Here is a 27697-nt window from a genome sequence, read left to right on the forward strand (position 1 = left end):
AGGATAGTCTGAACAACATAGCAAGTTCCAGAACAGCCAGAGCTAAATAGTAAGATCCTGTCTCAGAAGAAAAAAAGTATATAAGTAGACAAGGAAATTTGATCATGTGGTGCTCTCCTTTTTCCCTGGAAATACCCTGTTACTTCACAAAGACCTGATTTATGGGTTATGGGTACAATTAATCTGCTGTAACTTAATCTATAATGGACTTATTTTGTATAGTATAGAAGGCAAAGCAAAGAGACTATCAAAGCATCTGGGGGGTGTTGAATGTCACATAGACTAGGTCTGTTCATTTGTTACAAGGACATCCCTCTCCGGGATGATGTAAGCCACACTTGACCAAGAGGCTCAAATGGCTCAATGGCTGTGTTCCTCCAAGCATTTACTGAGCACCCACATTACTGAGTGTCTGAGTGTTCACACCTTCCGGAAACACAAAGACCTCAAGTCTCTTTGTTCTAAAGACCCAAGGGGTATATAAATAAAAGCATGGCTATTTACAGCATGATGGGAGAGTAAAAGGATGAGTTCAGAAGGAAAGATGGGCATGTGACAGTCTCGGTTCTCTGTCTCACATCGCTCATTCCTTATTTACATCTTGATAATGGCAGATCCCACCATGACCACTGTTGCGCTTTCTCTCCTTTAAAGCACATGCAGTAGCTTAAAACCCACGGAGGCAGCTGTGGGATGGTGAGGATTCTGAAAAAGATTCAGGTCTTCGGGAGGCCTGCCTGTTTTTCTTGCAGACGGAGCTAATGCCTGCTGTTGTGTTCTGGTTTTCTTGTGGTTTCTTAGTTTCTACAAGAATGACCGCTTAGGGGGCAAGGCTATGCCTGTGCTTTTAACCTGTGTCTACTTGTCCTCCTGACTTCTGCTACCATAAACATCAGAAAGCACTCACAAGCCTCCGATGCTGTGCTCTTGGGACTTCCCAGGTCCAGTGCAGGGATGAATCTCTGTTATGACAATCTACCGCTATATCAATGGTCCTCAACGTATGTCATCCTGCACATCAGATGTTTACATTACGATTCACAATATTAGAAAATTACAGTTACATAGTAACAGCAAAATAACGTTATGGTTGGGGGTAACTATAACATGAGGAACTGTATTAAAGGATCATAGCGTTAGGAAGGTTACGAACCACTGCTAAATAGATACATGCCCCTGTCTCCACCCTTGAGGGTCAATCCGGTTGGTTTCCATAATAGCCTCTGAATGGTGCAAAGAAAGGTTTCTTCAATGAAGTGCTACACTTATTTGTGAGAATAAAAATAAGTATTTAGAATGCAGTCGAGGACTGTGTTGATTTTGTAGCGTGGCAATAGTGAGTTCTCCTCTAAGAGCCATGATGTCACCAGCCCCCGGTAATTAGCTAGGCTCCAGTATTAGGCATGATTTTCTTCCTGTTGAGCAGCAGACTTTGAGTCCAAATACCACAAAGGCATGAATGCCTCTATTGTACCCTTAGGGTTACAGTGTCACACTGGTGTCATTCATAAGTGTCACACCTGGGTAAGACTTTTAGAAAACAAGTCATTATGGGGTGCAGATCCCTACCTTATACATCTACAACTCAACTCCTATGACCAAAGCTCAGGAAACATCTTGGGAGACTGGGCAGAAAGACTGTAAGAGCCAGAAGACCAGGAAATCTTCTGTGAGGTTGTATGTCCTAGAACTATCACAAAAGCTACATAAGTAAAGCCGCACCAGACTGGCTGTCTAAATATGATCAGAACAAGAACAACCCAAATGACAATGCCAACGGGGAAGGGGGAAAGCTCCCATGTAAGCCCCCTCCAGATTATCTTCCCCTTGGCACCATTTCATCTCATTCATGTCCTTAACATCCAAATACAGCTAATATTGCTTTCCACTCACAAAGAGGCCACCAGGACCTCTCACAACTTCAAGTGTCTCCCAAGCAAGGACAGAGAACTGTGTAAAGGAAGAACAGAGCATCGAAGCCAAACTTTACAAAACACTGGTCCGCCGGAACCAGCCCTCAACCCAACCACAGAAGCCAACCGCCAATGTCAAGCCCTTGTGAATATTCTCACAAGGCCACGTTCCCTGGACAAAAGAAAACGCGTCCTGTTCCTGACAGAAACACTTGCCCAACCTTTCTCCAAAGCACTCATCGACACACTGGGCCATTCTATCACTGCCCACGAAACAATCTTTGGTCAATCTCAACGTTTGTCCTTCTCTCTGTAAGAAGCTACCCTCTCTCGGCATCATTGGAACACGTGACTATCTTCTTCTTACCTTAAACTAAAAGAGCAAACTCTCTGGACCTCACACATCCTCCCACGCTTACTCTTCACAGCAGGTTTTCTTTTTCTTACATGTATCTCTGTTCTCCATCCTCACCTGTCCCTGACCATTTCTTCCCTGATACCCCACAATCTGTTTCTCATTGCCGCCACTCTAGACGACTGCTCTCCCAGGGACCGTCCTGCTGTGTCACAGGGTGTCCTAGGCATACTCGCTTACTTTAAAGCATTTGTTGTCCCCATCCCCACTCTCACATCCTCCCTGCCTGTGGGCTATGTGATGTATCCATACTCCTGCATCCCTCTGCCTCCGGCTCCTCTAATTCCTTTGTTCTGACTGGTTCCCCTTGCTCTGTTCAGGTTCCATCCTTCGGCTTTTCCTTTCCTTCCTTCCATACATTGTTGGTGGATTATCTTATCTACTCCACCACCCTATCACCTAGATGCCTACGATTCTAAAATCAACTTCTTCAATCCAGACCCTTGAGCCTGTGTCTCTGTGTTAAGCTGCCTAGTTAAAGCCCTCCTGCAGGGTTTTTTTAACATTGGTGGATCACAGCCCTCACTGCTTCACACCCTGTTTTACTTCTTGTTTCTCAACATTAATGGTGGAACCCAAACCAGAAATCTGCTCCAACATGTCCTTTTTATACACAGCCAAGAGTTATATCTCACATTCGACATCCAAATTCACCCTCTTAGTCAAGTCTCATCCATTCCTTACTTGGATTATCTAAGTCATACTTACTATCTAAATCTAAGTGGAGCCAATGCCTCTAAAGCTGGTGTTTCCCACCCACCCCCTTTATCTTCCACTGTTTCCTCAGAAGTCATAACTGCCCCCACAGAGCGTCCAATGAAATTCACAGCCTACAGTATCTAAATAGAACATCTTTCCACAGGCATCAAGTGTGACAAATATGCCTTGATTTATATTAACTATTTCGAATATGCTGATAATTACCAATGTGCGCTCTTTTTTGGTACCAGGAATGCATATAAAGCAACTTTAACTGGATTTCAAAACCCAACAGAATTTCATTTCTCTGTGAAATAGCACTGTCAGCTTCTCACCCAAGTCCAGGTTTACAAGCTTCATACTTTCCCTAATCACCTCATTATTTAGAACAATATTTTGGACCCAATTATATCATTTACACTGAAAAGAATTCACCTGGTGAGGCTGGAAAGAGACAACACTTTAATTCTCACTTTATCCACAAGAGACTCATCAGTTAACACGGTGTTCCTAGGGTTTTTTCAATTAGGATTATCCGAGACAGAAAATCAGAACCATTTTATTAGAAATGGGAAAGCCATACCCTGTAGGGAAGAGCGAATAATACACAGCCCTCACCTGAGCCATCATTACCTTAGTAGCTTGGTCCGCTTATTTAATGCTTCTTGACCTGGTTATTCAGTTGAAAGTAGACATAAAAAGAATATACATATAATGCAATGCGCAAGATATGTTATGTGTCTGGCTCACAGCCAGTCTTCAGAAGCATTAACATGACTCTCACCACCCTCTGGGAAGTGGAATGCACTTTGCATTAAGCTCATGCTCACAAGACAATGCATGGATATAAAACTGCCCCGCTGTATAACCCCTGTCTTCGGAATACTGTGAGAAGGGTGAACTTTGGCAGGCCACACAGACATGAGTATGAACAGCAGCATGTGTAATCGAATATTACCAGAATCATTCCCTGAGTTTGTTCTTCTCTGTGACCACATGAAAATGAAGAGGGAGGCCCTAATCAGAAGACAAAAACCTCTGTATAAGCACACACGTATGCTTTTCTAACAAAGTACTTCCTTATTTATGTAAGTTTTGTAACTCGCTGTAAAATCCAAACATGCTAATCCAACTCACTCATCGCTCAAGAGAGTAGCACAAAGAACTATTCTTTAGCAAACACATAGTGAAACACATTACAGGTATGTCTACAAAGTGAAGGGGACTGGACGCCCCTGGCATCTGCTAAAACTCAACTGCTCCCATGATTCTGGAGTGTATGCAGTGCTGTAGATTAATTGTAAAGGATATTCCATCAAAATGAAACGTGAGAAAACTGATCCAAAACACGGAGACCAGCTCTTTTTCTATGGCATGAGAAGCTACAACAGGTTGCTTCACCGGAGTGGAATTTGAACGGAAGCATTTAGAGTTAAAAAACAAATTAATGTGGAAAACTGGACACAGGAAAGAGACCAATCGGCATGAACCAGAAATCAGATAAGAAGTTTTACCTACATTTTCTAGCACTAAAGTTTAATTCTGTGCAGATTATGATGATATGGGGAAACATTTCTAGATATTATACCTTATACACAATCCAAGGTTCATCGTTAGGGTGGAGATGTAGCTGAGCCACAGAGTACTTACATGGCATGTAAAAGACACACAGACACACACAGAGATACAGAGAGAAAGAGAGAGAGAGAGAGAGAGAGAGAGAATGAGACTAGAAGATTAATTAATTAATAATTAATTAATTAATTAATTAATTAATTTGGTGGGTGTAGTGGTACATGCCTATATGCCAGCAATCCTCAAGTCCCAGCACTCAAGGAAAGGCCTGGACTACATATCCAGACACAGTCTCAAGAAAACAAAGAGCAATTATGATGATTACCATCAATGACAGAAGTGCCTAAAGTGTCCTTGAGCCTGTACGGGTGTAGGAAGGGTCTCTGTCATAACAGTTGCTTGTGTGACACATCAATTGTACTTTAATCATCTAAGCTATGCAACCATTCTCTTCTATATTAACTTTAGTGACAAACGAACTGGAATGTGTGCCTGTGTTTATAAGGTGACAGGTTGGAAATGCCTTACCTCCTAATGACTATTCAACTGTGATAAAAGAACCCATCACTCCTGTATTTATAGTGATGCTAGCATTTTAAAAGATCAACTGCAATGTCAGTCATATAAAAGTGTACAAGATGTGGCACCTGATTAGGATAATAAGCCATTACTCAACTGTGTTATACTAAAACTTTTTATTAGATTTGAATTTTTGTTTGTTGTTGTTGTTGTTAGGTTTTTTTGGTTGGTTGGTTGGTTGGTTGGTTGGTTGGTTGGTTGGTTGGTTAGTTGGTTGGTTGGTTGGTTGCTTGCTTGCTTAGTTTGCATAATGCTAAGGTTTAAAATCAGGGCTTTTTATAAGGCAGGTAAATAAATTCTCTTCTGATGAGCCAGATCTGCAGTCCCTCATTGTTATGTTAGACAGCAGCCCTTTTACTTAAGTTTTTCTAAGTTTACCATGAAGCATTCTGTTCTGTTAGACCATCTGAAGTTCCCTGGTGTTCACCAAGTCTCTTGACTATGTGTCTATGACTGACACAGATCTTCAGATTTGGTGTGACTACATTCCACTGTTCCCACAGTAACAGAGTGGCCCCCATACATGTTTCCCCTGTATCTACGCCTTTCCAGGTCCCCTTCTCTTTCCCCCAATCCCCCTCCCCCACCAATAAATCATTATACTAGGTCTGTCACATGGTTTGATTGTTCAGGGGAACAACTTGGCTGGGCCCACATTATACAGCATTTTACAAAACACAACACGCTTTTAAAATTTACCATTAGAAAAGTAAAAATTAAATGCTACCAATGTCTACTAGAAAAACTGTCCCCTGAGTATGTAGGTATTGGCTCTGAAACTAAGGAGTCACACCTGTGAAACAAACGAGTTTACACACTCGTTGTTGGGGACATTCTGTTTCTGTCATCTAACTATTAAACTTAGCCTGAAAGAAAAAAAAAAAAAAAAAAGATCACAGATGTGCACACCTGTTACACTCAGGAAAGTCAGGCAGTGGGAGGGCTAGAAGCTTAAAACCAGCCTCGGACTCCAGTCAACATACAGCCTCAGAAAGCAAGAATAAAGAAATGAAGACTAAAAAGTTTAAAAAAAAAAAAAAAAAAAAAGGTAATTTGACCTGTGTGAAGCACTGCAAATGATGCCACCAAGAAAGTAAAAAATTTAACTTAGGAAATGAGAGAAAACATTTATAAATTCAATTGCCTGGTAGAGTTTGCCAACTCAACAAGTAAGACAAATAACCTGTTTTTCTCTGTTCTTCCTCCACCCCTCTTCTCTTTCGTAGTATTAGAGCTAAGCTCAAGGCCTCACACAGTCCACAGTTGTTTTACAGCAGATTTCATCCCAGCCCAGTTCTGAGTTCTAAAGTCTGAAGAGTCTTCGAACTGAAAGGTATACAGTCAACAAACACATGGAAAGATGTTCAATGTAATGTAGCCATCAGAAAAATGTCCCTCAAAGCCAATCTCCTATATTACTTCACACATATGGAATGGCTATAGTCAACAATGTAATGGCATGTTAGTCAGATGCTGAGAAATCAGTATCTACATTCACTACTCTCCTCATAGGACTGTAAGTGGAACAGACAAGAGTGACCTTGGAAAGGAGATGAGCAATTTCTAAAATGGAAGCAGAATTGGCATACGTACTGGCTGATTTTCTGTTGAGTTGATACAAGCCACAGTCATCAGAGAGGAGGGAGCTCAGCTGAGAAGATCCCTCCAAAAGATCCAACTGTAAGGCTTTTTCTTAATTAGTGATCAGTGGGGAAGGGACTCACCCATTATGGGTGGTGCCATTCCTAGGCTTGGTGGTCCTGTGTTCTATAATAAAGGATGCTGAGCAAGATAGGGGAAGCAAGCCAGTAGTACCTCTCCATGGCCTCTGCTTCAGTTCCTGCCTCCAGATCCATGCCCTGCCTGAATTCTTGCCCTGACTTCCTTTGGTGATGAACAGCCATCTGGAAATGTAACCTGAATAACCCCCCTCTCCAAAATTGCTTTTTGGTCACGGTGTTTCATTGCAGTGATAGAAACCCTAATTAAGACAGCATATGACTCAGTAACTCCTGTCCTAAGTACATAAACCCAAGAGAAATAGAAACATGTACACAGAGAACTACAACATTCAAAAGCCATTTTACTCATGTGGGCCACAAAATAGAAACTCAAATATCCAACGGCTACTGAGTGAATCACCAAAGCATGTCCACCCAACAAAACACTCTGCAATACCAAGGAACAGTGTGTTCAGAGCTCCCCCTTTCTTATGCTGAGTGACAAAATGCAGAAAACTCCTCATCAGGGCTGGGGGCAAGAAAAGGTTTTCTAAAATTGTAATACAAGCAAAGTCTATGTATATACTTAGCCACTGACTAGGTGTTTGTATAAACTGCAAGAGATACAAGCCCTTCTCTCACTTCTAGAAACTAATCATCAGGACCAAGGCTCACAGACACCACCATTTCCCAAACCAAATGGGAACAGCAGACCATTAAAGAGGGGGAACAACTGGTGAACATCAAATCTGAGCAGTTACATCACACAGCACTGGACCTGCCCTTGATAAGTTCTTGTATATGCTGTGGCAGAGCAGGAGGAGCATTAGATATCCTTTTCTGGCCTCCACACATATGTGCATATATTACACATGCCTACAATACGATCAAGAGACAAGAAAAGAAAGAAAAACCCTACCACCAAACGCCATTTTAAAGTCATATATCTAATTATGAAAATATCAAATCTTTTGCACGCACATTAATATTTTCTAAATACCTATCTATGGGTTAAATTAGCAGTAATTTGTCATTCGGGGGTGCTTAATAAATATCAAAAAAAAAATGAACTGTAAGAGGGTGTGACTAAGAACAATATGCTGCTATGGTAGCAAAGCTCATACTATGGCAGCATCACACATAGTATGGCAGCCAGAAACATGAAACACTCATTACCTAGGATCAAGACTCTTTTTGGCAAAGTCTTACATGGTTAGGCTTGCTAAGCAACATTCCGTATTGTCTGCAATGTCAATAAGCAATGGTCACAGGACCAGGACACCCCTCAATATTGTAACTGTTACCAATGACATTGGGTAAAGAAAGAACACTATGTGTTCCTGGAGTTTTCACTTCCATAGAGACTGATTGAAAGAAAGAAATGAGTGAATATTAGCCCTTGGCATGAAGCTAGTCTGCTCTGTTCTGAGGCACACAGATCTAATCCCAGTCCCTTCCTGGACATTTGACAAAATGAATAGCAACTGTCAGATTCAAAGCTTGTGGAACTCTATCTGCATCCTGACCTTACATGGAAGCAGTGTCCAAACACTCCAGCATTCTTCCAGTTTCCAGGTCACTAGCTCCACTTCCCTCTGACCTCCAAGCAAGTTCCCAACTCAGACTTCGAAGGTCCTTCTCTCTACACCTTTCCTCTTTACTTCCCCTTTCCTTTGTGCCAACTGGAGGTCATGTAAACAACCACACCTGGCTTTTAACAATGATCTTTAAAGTGTGTCACCTCTCTTGACCAAGGAAACCATTCCAGTAGAGGCAAAATCTACCGAAGGATATAGTGAAAAACCACCTAAAGAGGGAGGGAAGCTGGGGTCTGTCTTCCTCTTCATGAGGCAGGTGAATAGAGGCCCAAAGTAGCAAATCATGTCGCTCTCTGAGAGGAAAGAACTCTGGATAGCAAACAGGAGTATCCAAAGTGGGAGAATGACCTCCGTGTCACCTTTGTGGCCTCAGTACCTGGCAAAATGCCCAGAAATCTCTCTTCTATTCTTTACTCTTTTGCCTGCTTGCTTTATTTACTTAAAACTCACTATCTGCCAAGAATTGCTATTCTGTAAGATGTACAAGACAAACCACTACGGATGAAAAACTCTGAGGCTCTGAGTTGGTTTTAAGTTTGATGCCGATCACAATACCAGCATGTCTATTTGACCTTGAAAACTTTCTCCTGGTTTTCTTGGTCTCCATGTAGCCACATCATTAATAATATTGTTCCCCCCAGGGCCTCACACTCAAAACCCAACTCATGAAAAATATCACAGACAATAATTACTGGGCATCATGCCAAAAATGACTTCAAATATTTGATCAGCCTTTATCCTATCTTTTTCTAGCTTCTCCAAAACAGAAGGTTTGGAGAGAAGTGTTGTTTGCCATTCTCTCAAATCTCCATATCCCATGGGACATAACACTCACTTGCTCAGAATGAAACCTACAATCTTCTGAAGTCAAACCCCAGCCCTGTAAGGAAGGCGTCCTGCAGCTGGAATCAAGAAGCAATACTCTAATTCCCCCAGTGTTTTTCTCCCTGCACTAGGACCACCAGCAAGACACGCTCTAATCATTTTAAATAAAATTCTGTATTGCTTGATACAAAACTGGTTTTCACTTCTAAGTCAAAATTAGGTCTCTATTAAAATGTTGATGTAAGTAAATGTAGGAAACCCAGTTGCTTGTTCCCTTGCTGCTTACAATCCATAGTCTTTATTTTCTTCCCTTTTTAAAATATGTGAAAACATGAAAGTTATGAGACCTCCCTTTACTGGGCACATGACAAAATATCTATGTAGGATCCAAGATATTTATGTGGGAAAATGCTATAGATGATGGATGTAGAGAAACAGAGAGCTGCCAACAATAGCAAGTGGTAGCAATTTTAGGCAACAAAGGATTCAAGATAAAGCCCTTTAAAAAGCATCACCAGATAAGAATGTGGTAGAGTTTGCGTAGGAAACCAAAGGAGAAATGCACATTTTCTTCTGGAGAGTAATAAATTAAGATGCTTGGACTTAAAAGGAGTGGGGGAACATTCTAAAGCTGAGATCACCCCCCTTAACAATACAAATCAAATGCAATTAATAATAAATAAGGACTAAAGTTAATTATTTTGTTGACTTAATCTACAGTGTTCCACAGAGAAGCATTATTATCCTACTTAAGACTCAAATTACATACGACTTCTCACGTGTTTATGTCTTTACCATATAGGTGGCCAAGGGTATCCTTTTCAATACCCAAGAGGCTAGGACCTTGTACTATTATTCTCTGTGTAATTTGAAAGTTTGAACTAAAAGCACTGTAGACAGCTACAAGATGACAATGGCTCTACTCTTAAAACCTGCTGACACATTCAGCAGCTCCACCCACCTGTCTCCCTACTCAATTATTTTCCTATTACTCAGCTATCATCTCTCATCCCAAAATCTGAACTCCAAAATCAAAAGGTTTTCAAACTAATATGACACATTGCTAGTAGAAGATGCCACACCGTGAACCTTTGTCTTGTGTACATTATAAATACAGTAAAAGTTCACCTTTAAGCTATGTGTGTAAAGAATGTGTGGGATGCATATGAACCTCCTGTTTAGACTTGTGTCCAGACCCATCATGTCTCTGTTGGATGCACACACTCCAAAAGCTCATATCAGAAGCACTTCTGAAGGCCATTATTTTGGGTTAGGGATACTAGGTCTGTAAGGATTCCATTATTCCACTTCTCATTTCAGGAATGTTCCATTGTTTGTGTTCCATTTCTTAGCATCCCCGTGGCTTGTTTTAATCGGTCTAGCTTATATATCTTCTACCACATCATCTTCCCTGATCTTTGTCCCATTCCTACTCCACCATTATAATCTCACCCTGACACTACCTGCTGAAAAGTACCTGTACCTGAGTACCCTCCAGAAAATAGAATTTAATTCTTAGCAACTCAAGAATATCCAAGGCCCGGTCTCATCCCAGATGGAGCTTAGAATTTCTGCCCTAAATAATGCTATTCCTTATCCCAGAAACAGCCTCCCTAGCCTTGTTCATTTAGTAAGATCCTACTCCACTATCAAGACCTAGTTCTAAAACCTATTTGTGGTGGCTTGAATACACTTGGGAAATGGCTCAGTTAGAAGGTGTGGTATTATTGGAGGACATGTGACCTTGTTAGAGAAAGTGTGTCACTGTGGGGTAAGCTTTGAAGTTTCAATGCTTGAGTTCTACCAAGGGCAGAAGAGACCCTCCTCCTGGTTGCCTTCAAATCAAGATGTAAGACTCTTGGTTCCTCCAACACCAAGACTGCCTGGACACTGCCATGCTTCCCACCATAATGATAATTGACTGAACATTTAAAACTGCAAGCCAACCCCAATCAAATGTTTCCTTTTATAAGAGTTGTGGTGGTTATAGTGTCTCTTCACAGCCATGAAATCCAAACTAAGGCACCATTCTTTTCTAGTTTTCTCTGAGACTGGCAGAATTCCATCATTACCTTCTCTCTTGCAATCACACCCTAAAAGCATTTTTCAGACAGGAAGCCATTTTGAATATGTCTGCCACCCCTTGGAGAATGAGTACTTCTTTGTCATCCTTTTCAACCCCAAGTACAACAGTTAACACATAGCCATTACTTCCTAAACCTATCCTGGTTTGCTCTACAGTGCCATTTAACAATCATCCAGGTGTCTAATATGTTTCTTTCTTGGTACTCAAGATCCACTGAAAACAAATATTGTCTTCTTGTGTCTCATATTTCTCATGGGGTGATGCTTTGAATACACATGTGTTCACCAGATGCATCAACTACTCCAACATCTTCCTTCCCAATAGACGCAAGCATCAGAAACACTCCTCTTCCTGCTACAGTTTGAATCTGGAACCTTCTCCACAGGTTGATGTTCCCAGTGCTTCTTCCTAGTTAGTTCTGTCTGGGGAGGCTGCAGAAGCTTCAGGAGATGAAGGCTGGCTGACAGAAGTGGGGAACCACAGTAGACATTTAAAGGTTAGGCCTGACCTTTGATTCCTGCTTCTTGGTCCCCAACAGGTTATGAACAGCCTCTGCCAGACCCTCCTGTTGCCACATCCTCCCCACTAAGGATGGATTGAAACCCTCTCAAACCCCAAGCCAAAGTAAATTTGTCCTCTTTCAGCCTCCTTCTATCAGGTGCTGTGATCACAGTGATGCAGAAGTAACTAATGTGTACGTTGCCTGCTTGCGGTGCCTGTATGGAAGTTGCCTCCAAGCTACAAACACTCCTAAGGAAAGAGCTTGATGGTGTTGGGTTGTGAAGGTGACAAACAGCTTTGGACATCATGATCCTCCTTCCATTGTGACCCACCCTGTGGCCAGACACAGGGGGCTTTAATTCAATAGAGCAAGAGTGAATACAGCTCAACAGCACATCAGGGCTAGAGAATCCGTTTCGAACAAAGACCGCTGATTCAAAATTTGACATATCTGTTCTCTGGAAGAAGGTGAATTAGTGGTTTTGGAAATCACTACCAAATAGCTCCACTACTGTACAACACAAATTGAGAGCTTTGGTGACTGACATCCTGGTTACTGTAAGTGTGACATAAAGCACCCTTTGTTAGCATCCACGGTTCAGTCATTGGTCCAGACTAAGATGATAGACTGGATAAAACCTACCTAATAGACTAGAGAGAAGAAACAGGAAAGCTGGATCCTACCTAATCTGCCCACCCCACCCCCCAAATCTTTTGAAAGAAATGTGAGGGCTCACAGGTGGCTAAGATGAGCCAGTCTGCAGTAAAGAAAACGGGCAGCCTTTGCTGACTCCCAGAACTGTGGTCTCCTCTCCAGTATCTAGTGACATGGAGCCCTACAAGGTGAGTGGAAAAATTGGAGGAATTAGCATGATTAACAGGACGCATATCTTCCCTGTTCCTGGTTTCTATAAAGAGAGATATTTTTCCCCTAAACAAAGCCTGACCTCTTCTCTACTTCTCCACCCCAAATAACTCCTTCCTCCTCCTTTTTTTTTTCCCCTCTCTTTTAAGCTTGTGTGAAATTTGAGCTACTCTTAGGAAATTAACTAATTAGCTCTACCCTCCCTCCTGCCTATAAACTAACTGGCCAGGCACAATGCTTAATCCCCTCCAGACCCTTTGTTGTCTCGTGCTGTGCTGTCCCCAGCATGTTTCTTCTTGCCACAAGGGTGATGTTTTTTTATAGGCCATCCAGAGATCCTTATAATGCCTTATACATTTACAGTTCAGAGAAAACCTGGAGGGACACTCAATTCCATGGATCTCCTCACTGAGCTCACCAATGTAGTCCTCAAGGAATATTCCTGGAAAATACACCAATTCCGGAGCCTATGAAGCAGTTCCACTAAATAAGTCATTTCCTGCATTGATCTTTGACTAATTAGACAGAGTTCAGAAAACTTACTTACTGTAGGGTCTCTAAATACAGACATTAGTGAGTGGGGAAAGGCCTCCTGGTATATGTCGGGTCTTAAGTATCTTCCATTTATAGTTAGTTAATGTTTATGTTTAACTTAAAACTTGGGTGTTGTTGTTGCTGCTGTTGTTCTTTGGGGCTTCTAAATAACAGAGTAACCCAAAGCCCTAAGGTACAGCATTTTCACTGAATACATCTAGCTATGTTCATGGAATACTTTTAGAAAGTATCAAATAAACAGCAGATTCTTAGTATTTTCTGTTTAGTGTTAGACGGGGTAATCCGTGTGTGTGTGTGTGTGTGTGTGTGTGTGTGTGTGTGTGTGTCTGTATGTCTGTGTGTCTGTCTGTATGTCTGTGTGTCTGTGTGTGTGTGTCTGTCTGTCTGTGTGTCTGTGTGTCTGTGTGTGTAAAAGAAAGATGCATGTGCCTATGGAGGCCAAAGATTATGGACAGCTTCATCAGTCACAAGCCCCCTCGTTTTTTAACAGACAAGTCTTTTCACTGAATTGGTGACATCCAGGACTCCACTTATCTCTGCACCCCGGACTGAGGCTAGGGACACAGACGACCCACTGTGTGTTGAGAATATGACATCAGGTCCTCATGTTTCACGACAAGTATTTGCCACTGAGCCGTCTCTACAGCCCCCATATTACTAATTTTTGCAGCTTCACACTGTTTCACGCTGTTAGGGGCAAATGTACTTTTATGCGTATCAGTGAAAAATGTAAGTTAAACAAATATGTGGGAACATGGTGAACTAGAATCCCAACAGCACTTTTTCTCTTATAACACACATCACCAGGGTCAGCTGCATCCTGGGAAATCATGCCCCTCCCCCAAATGTTGTTGTTAGGTTTTGTAGTGAACTTCTGTTGGGAAGAGCCCTGAGAAACCAAAAGAAAAAATATTTAAACACATCCAAGAATTAGCAAAAATGCAATTATCCTGGAGAATCCTTTTCTTCTTTCCGTTTTTCACAGTTCTGAGAATGTGGGTGATACCAGGCTTTCTGACTCCAGCCACACACCCAGTATCTAAACTGCCGTTCTTAAAGCAGAAACCGTGCGTGTTTGTCAGACGAAGATGTTACAAAGCTAAAAATCTTCTAACATCCTCTCATTGAACCAGCAGCTTAATGTGGATAGACCATTATCCTCCCCCGAGCAGTGTTTAGTTTCACTAAAAAACAGCTAACTCTAGGAACATGGTCCAGGAATGGAGTCATATGAAGAGAATTCTCAGAGCTTGTGAGAAAGCTCCAAGGAAATGAGACAAGAGTCTTGAGACCTCAGTCTCCTCAAAACACAAAATTTTTCTGGGAATGTGTTTTCATTCTCCTCCAAGGTCTGGCAAATAGGAGTGGACCTACTTCAGATTAGTCACTATTGCCTGCTGCTGCTATTCAACTAAGTATTTCAACTAGCTTTATAAGCCTCTATGGAAAAACAAGTTTTTGCCACGTGAAGCTTGTCATTTTGATTGCATATAGCATCTCTCATGAACAATACTCACATGACCTTTCTTAGCCCTAAGAGTATAAAACGTCTGAGCCTCTGAATAAAGTTAGTTACTGCTCGAGACTTTAGTCTGCCTCACTGATCAGCTCCGTTCTCCAGGTCCCATACCCTCTAGATCAGTGACAGACAGCCAACGACAGAAACTCTATTTCGCTCGTATGCATACTAATCATAATCAAAAAGACAAGGGGAAAGAGGGCTTTAGAAACAGATACTGACTACAGCTTAGTCATTAAATTATAATGCTAATATATTCAGCTGAAGAGGAAGGAGAAGTTATAAGGATCAAATAAAGACTTTCTACATGTTTCCCTGTACAAAGTCTCTGTGTATTTGCAGTAACTTCAAAGGTTTTATCACAACCACTGAGGTCCATTACCCCAAGGTCTCTCCCATCTCTTCCTAGTCACAGGAATTACTAAAGGGTTGGCTCTCCCAATGTCTGAGCTAAATGCTTGTCCATTACATGGGAATGTGGAACCTGGAAACAGTTTACTAGCTTCTCCAAGACTGGAGAGCTTACATGAAATCAATATTCTCTCATTCCTGCCAAACTGGCCAAGGTTCCCAAATAGACTTCCTTTCTTAACTCTTCCCTGTTAACACTTTCTGTCCTAAATCACACTGGTTCTCTCTTTGTTAGGTCACTGACACTAATTTATCCTACTTCCACCTGTGCCTGGGTTCTAGCGGGCACAACATCTTTCATACATTGGCTGATATTCTGTAGGGTAGGCAAACATCTGCATCTCAAATGATGTTTACATTCTAATATATGCCTTTAAAGAGTATTCTCATTAACTTCTTATGATCAGAATTCACATATTGTATGGGCAGATTAAAGGGCTGGGGTCCTTTCTATGTTACAGAAACATTTATCATTTCTAAATACTCTTCCTTTTAGGACAAAACTGGGGAGGAAACAAATCCACACATTACACTGGAGCTCCCCTGTTATGTGAACAACACCAAGTCCCAAGGCCTGCATAGTAATAGTTTCTGATAATGTATTTTCAGATGGATGGATGGATGGATGGATGGATGGATGGATGGATGGATGGATAAAAGGTATGCCCAAAGAGATGTAAGCTTAGAGACAGCTGCTCAGTTACAGACTAAATATCAAAATCAATGATTATTGTCTGAAATCATACTGAGATGAGACATGATTTACTTCAGACCACCAGTCCTTGGTAAACTCAAGTACATAACCACCTGTGCACTAATCACATACCCACGAATATTAAGGGTCTACACCAACTCGCTTCGTATCATGAAATCTGTCAGAGTATGAATGCCTCTTCCAAATTCAGCTAGACAAAACAAGCTTCTGTGTATCTTCAAACAGCGATGAAGAAGGAACTGCTTACAGATGAAGAATCAGGGGTAACTGCCAAGAAAAAGTCAGATGGGGAGGATGGATGGGGTGGGTGCCCCTCACCGTACCCCCACACACACACACATGGTGTGGTGCAGCTGCAAGAACACTTCTGTTTGCTCAACATTCTAACTTTATCTTCTAGTCAGTAATCTGGTAGGTTTCTGCAAACACACAAATATAATAAATGAAAATATAAACATGCTGGATCAAAGCCATTTATTTTCACAGAGTAGAAAGGCAAGTGCTTGGTAATACTCGGGAAACATGAGGCCAGTGGTCAGTTTACCCAGAAGGCTCAACTTGCGAGCCCCATGGGGGATACCAGAATACTAAACAATAATTATAAGTCAGAGACAAGATATTTTTCCTCATTGAAAAATAATTAGACTTTATTGGAAATAACAAAACTGACCAGCAAAGCTGAATATTCCAATTGCAGAGTTTCTCTTAGCAGCAGTCTGAATTCCTCTGAATGACAACTGTTCACCCCCAAAGCAACCACAGTCCAAAGTATTAACTACATGTGCAAAGAAAACTCTAACTTAGTTTATTTTCCTCATAGGTAATTGGCTTGGGGAGAAGGCTCTCCTTGAGGTAGACATTGATCCTTAGGTATTTCTGAGAACTGTGATCCTGAATCTAGCTGCCTCCCTCTTCAGACCTAGGAGGTACAAAGTAGGCAGAGCCAGGCTATCCATTGAGTACAGCTTTCTCGAGGCACAGCAGATGCTCCACCTTTGTAATTCCACACCCCTTTACCTTCACTAACCCACTGGGATCTTGGCTTCACAACCTGCTCTAAATGCCACAACCCCAATCCATTCCCCATCACCTCTGTACTTGAGATGGCTGCAGTCACAACAACCAATCACAGATCAGGTACCATGAACGACTCCTTTATTGTGTGTCCATTAAATACACTAGCAAGAATGGCGCTCAGGAGGACACCCACATGAACTGCTTAGCCAGACTCTATGCTTCGTCCAGACCATACATTCTATTTCTAACAAATACTAGGTAATACTAGACCCTCCCAAACCCTTAGAGGTTTGTCCTGTATTAGATAAGAGTTTGGATAGCTAGTCTCAAGGGTACCTTTTAAATCTGAAATGCTTGGATTATTGTCCCCATATTACATTTCCTTGAAAGTCAGTGCACATTCCTCTTAGAAAAGATTCACAGGCTTGAAGCTCTCTGTGAGAAGCTCCTGGAAGTAAAATAACTCACCCATAAATTCCTCTGCTAACCAGGGATCTCTTTAGAGCAGTAAAGAAAAGATGAGAAAGAAGTATGTCTTTCTTTTTCAGGGAAATACAAAAATTACCTGGAGGCACTGACTCTAAAGAGCTGTTCATTTGTGTCAAGACTGCTATTCATGGTAGGCACCCCACTCCCCTGAGGAGAAAGGGGGGACATAGGACAGGGGCAGAGCTGGCATGTGTCTCCGTGGAGGGGGCAGGAGGGCCAGGATGCTTGAGAAGTAAGGGCTCCTTCTCTGCATGGTAATCTCCTTCCTCACTGAACTCCACATCCCATAAACAACTGGGTTTTGGCTCACTCAACACCCAGCCCACTCAGAGTACACAAAGCAAGAATGGGTTCTTAAGTATAACCTAAATAAAGACAAGGGCCTGTACTCCAAAGACACCACCCGCCCACCACAAAAGGCATTCTTAAACCTGAGCCTTCCAGTTTCAGAATGCTAGTCTGTGCAGAATCCCCCACAACACTCCTGAATCTGGAGTGTAATGAGAAAAACAGAGAGCGTGTCAAGCTTTTTAAATGCTTGCCCTAAACCTGCCAGGGTAGTGCATACCTGTAATCTCAGAGCTCAGGCAGCTGAGGCAGGGGGTTTTTGAGTTCAAGGTCAGACTGGTCTACAGACTTGGCTCAAAAGAAAAAAAATAAATAAATAGAGAAGGAAAACAAGTTGGTGTTGGACATAGAGAAATCAGGCTGGAACTGAGCTACTTAACTCTCAGAGTTCTAGAAAGTTCTACACAGGCACCTGGGGAAAGAAACAGGTGCCAGTAGTTGTAGGCAACTGTGAGCCCTACAAGTTATAATACTACCCTGTCAGATAGGATACGTCATCCTGTGTGATAGAGTCACGGCTGTTATGAAAGTAACCAAGTATCCTGACTGGATCAGAGGCCTGCCCCACAGGAGGGAATCCATGCTAGTCCTACAGACTGGGACAAAACTCCATGCCTAAGGAGGTAGACACGATACCTCCTAACTTTCTGTTTAAAACCAGACAAATGCTGCTCTTAGCCCTAATCAGAGAAGCTTCTCTCCAAGAACAGTGGTGTGCAGTGGCTCATAGCTGCCCTAAATAATAACAATAATCTCTTGAGGTTTGGCCCTAAAAGGGACATTTAAAGCACTCCCCTTTCATGCTCAAGGAGCATCAAAGAAGATACTAAAAAAATGTAAAAGCTGACCAGCTAATGGTAGGGAGAAGGGCTAAGAAACAGCACCATCTAGGCATAGCACAGCCATTGTACTTGGAATTCACCATATCATCAATGGTTATAAGCATAGATTCTGGCCAAGACAAGTCCTGCCAACAGTCAGCCATGGATGAGGGAAGCCCTTGTGGGCCTTACCTGTTCCTGCAGAACTACTGGCTATTGACATTCTGAAAAGGGGTAGACGTTGTTTTCAGTTGTATATTCCTAGTGAACCAGCTAACCAATGGATAGCTCTAAACCCATAGTCACAGGGATGGCCCTGGGTAAGCATGATGGATAAATAAAACAGGAAACCATTGAGTATGGTAAAGAGATCTATAAGATCTATAAGAAGGAAGGGGTGAGAGGAGCAGGAAGGAAAAGGGCAGATAATTAGAATGCAGTATATACATGTATGAAACCATCAATGCAGAATTTATTAATGATAAAAAAAAGAGTAATATATTCAGAAAATTCTAAGGGTCAGTCAAAGAACTGATCTAATAACTGCTGTTCTAGAAATTATAAAAACACAGAGGATCTCGGGGAAGTTGAGGGGGGATGACCATGGTCAAAATACAGTATATAAAATTTTTAAATAATACTACAAAATATTTATGACCATTACTATAGCCCTCTTCCAAAAAGTCTACCAGCTTATACCTTCCAGCAAGAGTGCATAAGAAGCCTAGTCTTCTTGACATTAATATTTCACTCTTCTCCCATACCTAAAGAGAGAATACTTCAGGGAACAGCAGTCAACTGAATGACCTGTTCATTTCCCTGTTACTATGGGTTAAAAGGGCCTCACACGTATCATGAGGAAATGCAATGTCCCACATGTTATACATGATCTCGTTTTCCTTCAAGGCTCTGTTTGTCTTTTGCTTTGTTCATAAAACCTCTCGATAGTTTCTTGACTATCACGTGGTTAAATCCATCTTTTAAGCTTGATATATCTTTGACCCATAATGAGTCTAGTCCCCTGGGTTCACGACTATAAAGTTGTGCATTCCCATTTTCCACTGAGGTTTTTATGTTTTCATTTACATTTTTACAACACTAGTAGTAACGTTTGCTAACATTAGTTAATGTTTAATGGTGACATTATGAATTCTATTAAGCATGTTCTATCCCAGGCCAAAAAGTCATTAAAGATAAGTATTTTTAAGCAAAAAATAGTAGAGGCAAAAATAACTCCACAGATTATCAGGAGAGAGGGATTTTTAAAATTATTCAACATTATATAGAATGACAGATTTGGAAATCAAGACTTAAGAACCACACAGTTCTATGGAGTATTCTCACAAGAGAGGAAGCAGTGATCTAGTAGCAATAAACCTGGAGGGATTCGAAGAAAGAAACATTTAACCTGCCCAATTTATCCAGGTCTGTGACTTACTCTGAGACTATATATCCCTAAAGTCAACAATTAAAGTTCCTCTCTCAAATAATGGGCAGAAGGTGAGTGATATTCTTACTGAGAAAAACTAAAACTTGGGTTTCTGATTGACTTTATTTTTAATTGGCCCAGCATAAAATCAAAGCAACATCCCCTAGGGCTCCCAGAGTAGCTTCTCCTATGCAAACACTGGTACTGATTTAGCAAGGATCTGACAGACTGCTGTTGGGATATTTCAGAGCAGCCAGAAAATAATGCTCCGTGGAGAACAGAAGCAGAACACGAAGCCTAGAGGAGTGAGAATCCCTGGAAAGAAGCTGCATCTGCAAAGGTTGAGTCAGTGGCAGGTTGGAATACTACAGTTCCAGAGTCTAACGATCAAAGGGCCATTCTGTGACCCCCTCCTTTGTGACCCACCTAACACCCTAAGACTGTCCAGACCCAACATCTTGACAGATAAAAACCTTTTGGAATATGTCAAGTTAACAAAATTTTCACCAGTCAAAAGGTTTAAAGTGTTGTCAGACAGCATCCAAGGCCTATAGTAGAGTACTGTTCCACCCAGTCTTACTATAAACTACCTACGGCATGATGCACATGAAAGCAGTGCCTATAAGGTTCTGAAGAAAATGGCGCTAGAGTTATAAGTAGTTGAAAGCCACCTGATAAGGATGCTTGGGAACAGAGCATGCTGGGAGATCAGTAGATGCTTTGAAACACGGCACTATCACCTTGACCCCTGTATCCTTCTATTTTAAGAGCTACAATGCAGAGACCCTCTTCTGAACCCTGTGAAGCCGCGGCACTTACAAACCAATAGAATCAATCCAAGCAAATGACAGATGGCTAATGTCAGTATTTTCCCTGGGACTGCACCAAGGATAATCTGGGATAACAAAGAATACAAATACCACCCCTTAACGACATTGGGGGAAAAAAATGAAGCTTGTAATTCCATTATCCCCAATATAAATAACTCTACAGAAGCAAAGCTTCACTGCCAGAATTTAATCTTTACTCAAAATAAACCATTGCCTGCACTTAAAGACATGGATCAGTTGAAGCACCAAGTGGATAAGCCTGCCTGGATGTTAGGTCAGATCTCATCTGACTGCCCAGATGACTGCTGACCCCAAAATAGCAAAACTTCCACATGGTCGTGAACTGTGTGACAATCGGAGCTTCAGATTCCCATCTGTGGTTCTTGCTGCCCGATTATGTCCATATCTGCCAGAACCTCCACCTTAGAGACTCATTAAAACAAAATGGTGACAGGGACGTAAGAGGAGGTCAGGGCTCTGTCCTCCCCTCTGACCAGCCCCAACCCCACCCCATCCTCCACTGCTATGTGTGACATCTTCCTTCTTCTTGGATGTTGTGCGGTATATACATTCTTCTTTCTCGGGGACACTTGGGACAAGACAGGAGTCAGAGGTAACAACACATATTTTTTAGGGCAATAGAAATGAGAGGGTGCCTCTATGCACAGGGGATGTGGGGGGAGGAAAAGCAAAAGAAAAACAAAATGCTAGGAGATACATGGAACCTTCCTCAACAGAAACTTGATGCCGCCTTCTCTTCCTGAACTCCTGAGACGCAGCGTACACACTTTTCGATACACTATCTTTTGGGGTTTTCTTCCATCCTTGAAGCATTTCACATTTCACTTTTAAAACTTGGGTGTCTGAGAAAACTTTAAAATAATGATTAAGATAATTATGAAAAATATTCCAGTGTAATCCTGTCCAGTCCACGTAAGATGTAGATGACACATTAGTGATTTCTGATTGTGGAGGCAGATCTACACATGGCTTCTTTCTAGGAGTAAGTTCATACTTAATATGCAGTACATCTAAAGTGTGGAGGACAGAAAAGGAAGCCTAGTATTGCAGCAAACCTCAGAACAGTTCTTTTTCACAAAGGCCTTAGAAGATCTTCACTGTGTGATGCCTACCAGATATCCAAAACAGAAAAGCCATTAGGCAGTTGATTAGCCACATGATTCTACATGGAGGGAAAGTCAATGTATAGTTAAGATGTAAGGCCTAGAAATGAATTAAAACCACAGGGCTGGGAGTGAGGGCAGAAGGGAGGAAAGAAGGGAGGCTCTTACGAACTAGTGAACATCTGCTTATTGAGGAGAACTGAGAGTTCTTATGGAATTAAATACAGCAAGGCCTGAACCAACAGGAGCATCCCATCAACTCTGTGACCTTTGTGATGAGCCTGGCAGTTAGTAAGGATGAGAGTCATCAGAGCAATGAAGAGGAGACCTTGTCCTCAAACACCCGGAGCCAAAGAAGTCAGTGGACTCAACACGTGCCAATCCTTATGATGAATGCATGACAGGAAACTATCAAATCCAACAGGAGATGATTAAAAAGGGGATGAAGAATTCCACCCAGGCAAGGACCCCAGAAATAGAACCATAGGAGATACGACACTTCAATTTTGTATTAAAGAATGTATATAAATTCATGAAGAAAGAAGTGTTGTAGGTATTACTTCAGGGGTGAGACACACACACACACACACGTTGTCTATGACCTGAGACAGCATAAATGCTAACAGTTCTGCGGCCTGTGCCCCTGTGCATTCTGAGCCCAGAAAGAAGGCAGGTAGTGACTCATTAACCATCACAACCTGACATCTATTAGGTACTCTTTTGTCTTAGCACAAAGATAAAATTCAAGACTTACACATCTTCTTTCAAAACAAATACCTTCTGTAAATTGCTGAGTTATTTACTAAGTTGTGAGATTTTTTTTTAACAAGATTATTGTTCTTACCTCCATGGGAAAGGCTTTGAAATTGACGGTGTGCTCAGAACCACGCTGGTTTTCTCTTCCCCAGTGAAATCTAACTTCATACAGTTCAAACTCCTGTCCCTGAGGCAGCGGTCCTCCTGACAGAACTGAAAAGAGAAAATGACACTGCTGAATGCTGTCCCAAGCTCTACTTACAAGATGTGTTGTGATTGCGTTTGTACTGTTGCTGTTGAACCAAAAAGCTCTCCTGGACTCTAAAGACTGAATCTGCAAAGTCAAAATGAGAGACGTATTACAACTGAGGTAAACTCAAACTGTCCAGATTCCACGACGCTTCTCATGCTTGCTATTTAAATATGTATATATGTATATTTTAGGTTTTCCTGTTTTATACTCCAGGAATAGATAAGGTAATAAATCCCTCCTGAGTCTCTTTTAAAAAGTATTTTAAATTATGTACAGATGTTTGTGAGGTATCAGATCCCTTAGAGCTAGAGTTATAGACAATTACTAGCCACCTGATGGGGGTTCTGGGAAACAAATTTGGGTCTCCCGCAAGAATAGTGCTGTCTCTTAACCAATGAGCCATCTGCCCAGTTTCCACAAACACACCACTGTCACTTTTACTGGGATCACTGATCAAAACACACAAATATAGTCTGAGCCCCATACAAATCAGTCACTTGCCGTAAGTCTATCAAAGAACTAGGCTCCATCTTAGTGACCTTCACTGGCATTGGTATAATTCCAATCAGAGAATAGGTATAAGCTGATAAAGTATCCAAGGAGGATGAATATCAATACAACCAGCAGGAGCTGGAGGGGCCATTCAGTGGTTAAGAGTACTCGCTGCTCTTTTAAAGGTCTCAGGTTTTAAGCAACTTCATGAGGCAGCTCACAGCCTTTTGTAACTCAAGATCCAGGGGATCCAACACCCTTGTCCAGCCTCCTCAAGACCCACACACATGTGGAACAGTGGAACACACACAGCATGCACACGTGTGTGCGCATGCGCACACGCGCACACACACGCTAAAAATAAATATAAACTACCATGCAACAGCGGCACAGGCCTTTAATACCAGCACTCAGAGACAGAGGCAAGCAGATCTCTGTGAGTTCAAAGAGAGTATGGTCTACAGAGTGAGTTCCAGGACATCGAGAGCTACAACAGAAAAACCTTATCCTAAGAAAACTTGTTTCAAGAAACCAAAAATAATTGTAAAAAAAATTAAAATAAAAATAGTCTATTATTAAGTCATAGTTTTAAAAAACCAATGATTATTCAACATATCACATATACTGCTCTGTCTACTCTTGGGCTGAAACTAATCAAATAGTAATAATGTCCAAAATATCATTAGTACCCATCCAACTGGGCCACATCTAGTGCTCATTTCTGATATGATCTAGAACTATGTCCCAAAGAAGGACACATTAAAGTTCAGTGGAAAATGCATCTTCATGATAACCTAAGCAATTTCTTATATATTTTCTTTACCAGCCCCTAGCAGAGTATTTGTAACTCAAAGTAAAGTGTATTATAAAGCAATGGCCAATTTCAATGGAAATAAAGATTGGTTCCAGATTTTTGTTTCCCATTGCCACCCTCAAATCCAAGAGAAAAGAAAGTGACCCTTAGCCAGTAACCAGTTCTAACTGGCTTTATGTCGATCTGTGTGCACAACAGCCAGAAAATGTCGGTTAGAAAGAGAACAAGAGGAAAGAACGTGGCAGAAAATAAGGTAAAAATAAAGGCATCTCACACACCATGCAGTCCTTGCAAGTATCTAACAGGGCTGGTTGTCAGCTTTCCACCAACTCAGGAGGAAAAAAAGCATCCAGGAGAAATGTTAATAGTTCTGCAAGTAGAAACTAGTAAGCCCCATTAACCATACGTGTGTGTGTGTGTGTGTGTGTGTGTGTGTGTGTGTGTGTGTGTGTGTGTGTGTGTGTGTTCATGCATGTATAATGAGTTTAAAAAAAAAAAGAGGGAAAGAGGGAATCTTTCTACCATGAGTGCTGGAACTGAAAATGACCTCAGATCTACAGGTTTACCCAGCAAGTGCTCTTTAATCCATGGACCCAGAGCTTCTATTTTGAAACATGCTAGAAACTCAAGCTGTATAGGCCTATGTTTTGACAGGAAGATACTCAAAACCCAAGGGAACTATTTACAAATATTCCTTATTATCTATAACAAGATACCAGGCAGTGTATAAAATACATAAAATGCAATGACGTTAACAAAACAGACAGAACTCCTGGCTTCATGGGTCTCACATCATGTGGAGATCGAACACAGCCAAGTCATTCTTGGTCACTGTGGTAGTTTTATTAGCTGTAGTTAGTTGTATCCCATGAAAAAATAATGAGGCAACAGGATCCTCCTGGACCATATATGCTGTGAGGACATATGAACACTTTGGAGGAAGGCACTATTCCCAGACTGACCCTCAGGGAGAGGAAGCAAAGAGGTGGCTTTGTCCTGGTGGTTATTTCTCACTTTTGTTGCTGGTGAAGTCAAAAGTCAACCATACTAAAGTCATGTGGCCACACACCACCATTGAAAAGGTGAAACACTGGATTTAGCTTGAGATGTCAAGTAAATGAACTCTTTATTCATCCCTTAGGATAGACTGTTCATATGCCGAAAAAAATTGTCACCATTGGACCCCATTCAGTGACATCCTCTAAAGACACTACACACATTTTCTACAAATGATGTGGCTTATTAGGAAGCTAGTCATCCCAGTGAGTGCCTTTCCTATGTAACCACACACTAAGTTCTGGAGAGTGATGTTTGGATAGTACTTGGAAGATTCCTTGGGGGGAGGGAGGTCGGTGAACTCAGCTCCAATGACGTACATCGAAACAACCTAAGGGTGACTCTTCTGAAATGCTGCATTCCCTAAGTGTGACAAAACCAGGGGGAGAATCTGCAACTAGTGATGTCATCGCAACTGTCCCCATTTCTTACCTGCTCTTTAATAGGCCTTGCCATAATGCTTAAGAGACACAGAAAGAGCCCCTAAAGGAACACTCTACAAAATCTAAGAGTTTCACGCGTCAACTTAATGACCAACCATGTTACTAAACTTGTCTAAGCCTCGTAGTCCTTTGCCGAAAACAGATTTACCGTGTAATTCAAAAGCTGTGACGGGAGGAGAGTTCCTTCACATTTCATTTGAACTGAGCACTCATTTTGAGTGGGTTGGCCACAGAGAAGGCAAAGCAAAAGGAACTGACCTCAGCAGCAGCCAGGCATTCACAGTGGAGTCAAGCATGCGCAGTGTAGTTAGGCGTCCTTACTGCAGCTGGGCATCCCCAGTGCAGCCAAGCATGTGCAGTATAGCTAGGTATTCTCAATACAGACAGTCCTACCCAGTGCAGCCAGATATCCCCACTACCTAAAGAAGGTTCCCTACAGGTATCAGAGACAGCAAAGAAAATGTGGATATTCCAGCTAGGGTCATCAAAAGCCAGAGAGTGTACACGGAATCACTGAAGACAGCCAAGGTGAACTTTGAAGAATATACTAAGGGGATGGAGAACTGCAGCCAATGCAGGGAGAAAAGCCTTGGAGAGGCTCAGAGATTCCAAGCAGTTCATGTGTGTTCTGAGAGAAGAGATCATAAGTCGCCAGCAGGCAGAGGCTTTATACAGGGGGATTGGGGTTAGGGATAATCAGCCAGCCTAGAAATAGACTGAGACTTATCAGAGACCCAGAAGTAAGCTTTTTCTAATTAGAGTTGCTATAGTAAGTGCCGTGGATAGCACAAATGATCTAGAGGGATTAGCGACTTCTCTTATGCTGACGGCCAATTAACATTGTCATTATCTTTTCTTGGCTTAGGGGACATGGACTTGTCAGCCCAGCACTCAGAGGCTGAAGGAGTGAGAACTGGAGGCCAGCCTGAGCTAATGGCAAGACCATGTGTCATAAAATCCAAGTATTTACCCTTTGCAGCTAAATGAAGTGATGGGCAATGTCACATGCCTGAGTAGCACTGTTCCAAAAGAAACCTGTCCCTGTTCCTAACCAAAAGCTATGGCTTCTGTTATCTGCATTCAACACAAATTGAAAGGACACAATCAACAATTTCCAACATATAGAGAGACTTCATCCACATAACTTGTATTCCGGTATGTGCTTATGACTTTTTATATGATTATTATATAATTTATATGATTATTATATAATTTATATGATTATTATATAATTTATATGATTATTATATAATTTATATGATTATTATATAATTTATATGATTATTATATAATTTATATGATTATTATATAATTTATATGATTATTACATATTGCTGCTAATTTCATTCTGTGCCTAACTTATAAGGTAAACTTTGTCATAAGTATATATAACAAGAAAAACAGTATAGAAAAGGTTCAGCACAGTCCACGGGAGCTAAGAACATAACTACTACTAATTAATAAAAACTGTTGCCATGTTGCATTTATGCTATTTTTCTTATCATCATAAATATGTCCAACTTCCAGACCTCAAATGTGAAGATTCTTGCTGTTCATCGGTCCCGATGAGAAATCAGATCTCGTATGTGACAGCCGTAAATAACTTCCCCAGCTCCAGGAGACAATAGGGCACGTGGTCTGGTCAAGTCATCACCCACAGGATGTGAAAAGGGGCCAAACTCCGGGCCAGGTGGCACTCTGTCACTTTTCAGCAGACTCAGTACCGAGAGGAGGATGACAGGAGCCAAACCATGGTCCAGTCTCAGGGACACAACCCCTGCCCATCTCTGTCCATTCCCTCCTCCCCGTACTGCACACACTATCCACTGGAACTGTGTAGATAGCAGC

The 27697-nt window shown here is 41.6% G+C and overlaps 1 protein-coding gene across 1 annotated transcript in view; it reads right to left on the reverse strand.

Moving 5' to 3' along the window:
• CA8 (carbonic anhydrase 8) overlaps positions 1–27697 on the reverse strand; it is a gene marked incomplete at its 5' end in the record, with an annotated part of 79821 nt that overhangs the window by 45486 nt on the left and 6638 nt on the right. The window contains one exon of the mRNA XM_080938533.1: positions 22880–23004. Coding sequence (XP_080794659.1) covers positions 22880–23004 — 125 coding nt within the window. The remainder of the gene's footprint in view (positions 1–22879; positions 23005–27697) is intronic.

This window comes from Micromys minutus, assembly GCF_963924665.1.
Source record: "Micromys minutus genome assembly, chromosome: 26".
Taxonomy (NCBI): domain Eukaryota; kingdom Metazoa; phylum Chordata; class Mammalia; order Rodentia; family Muridae; genus Micromys; species Micromys minutus.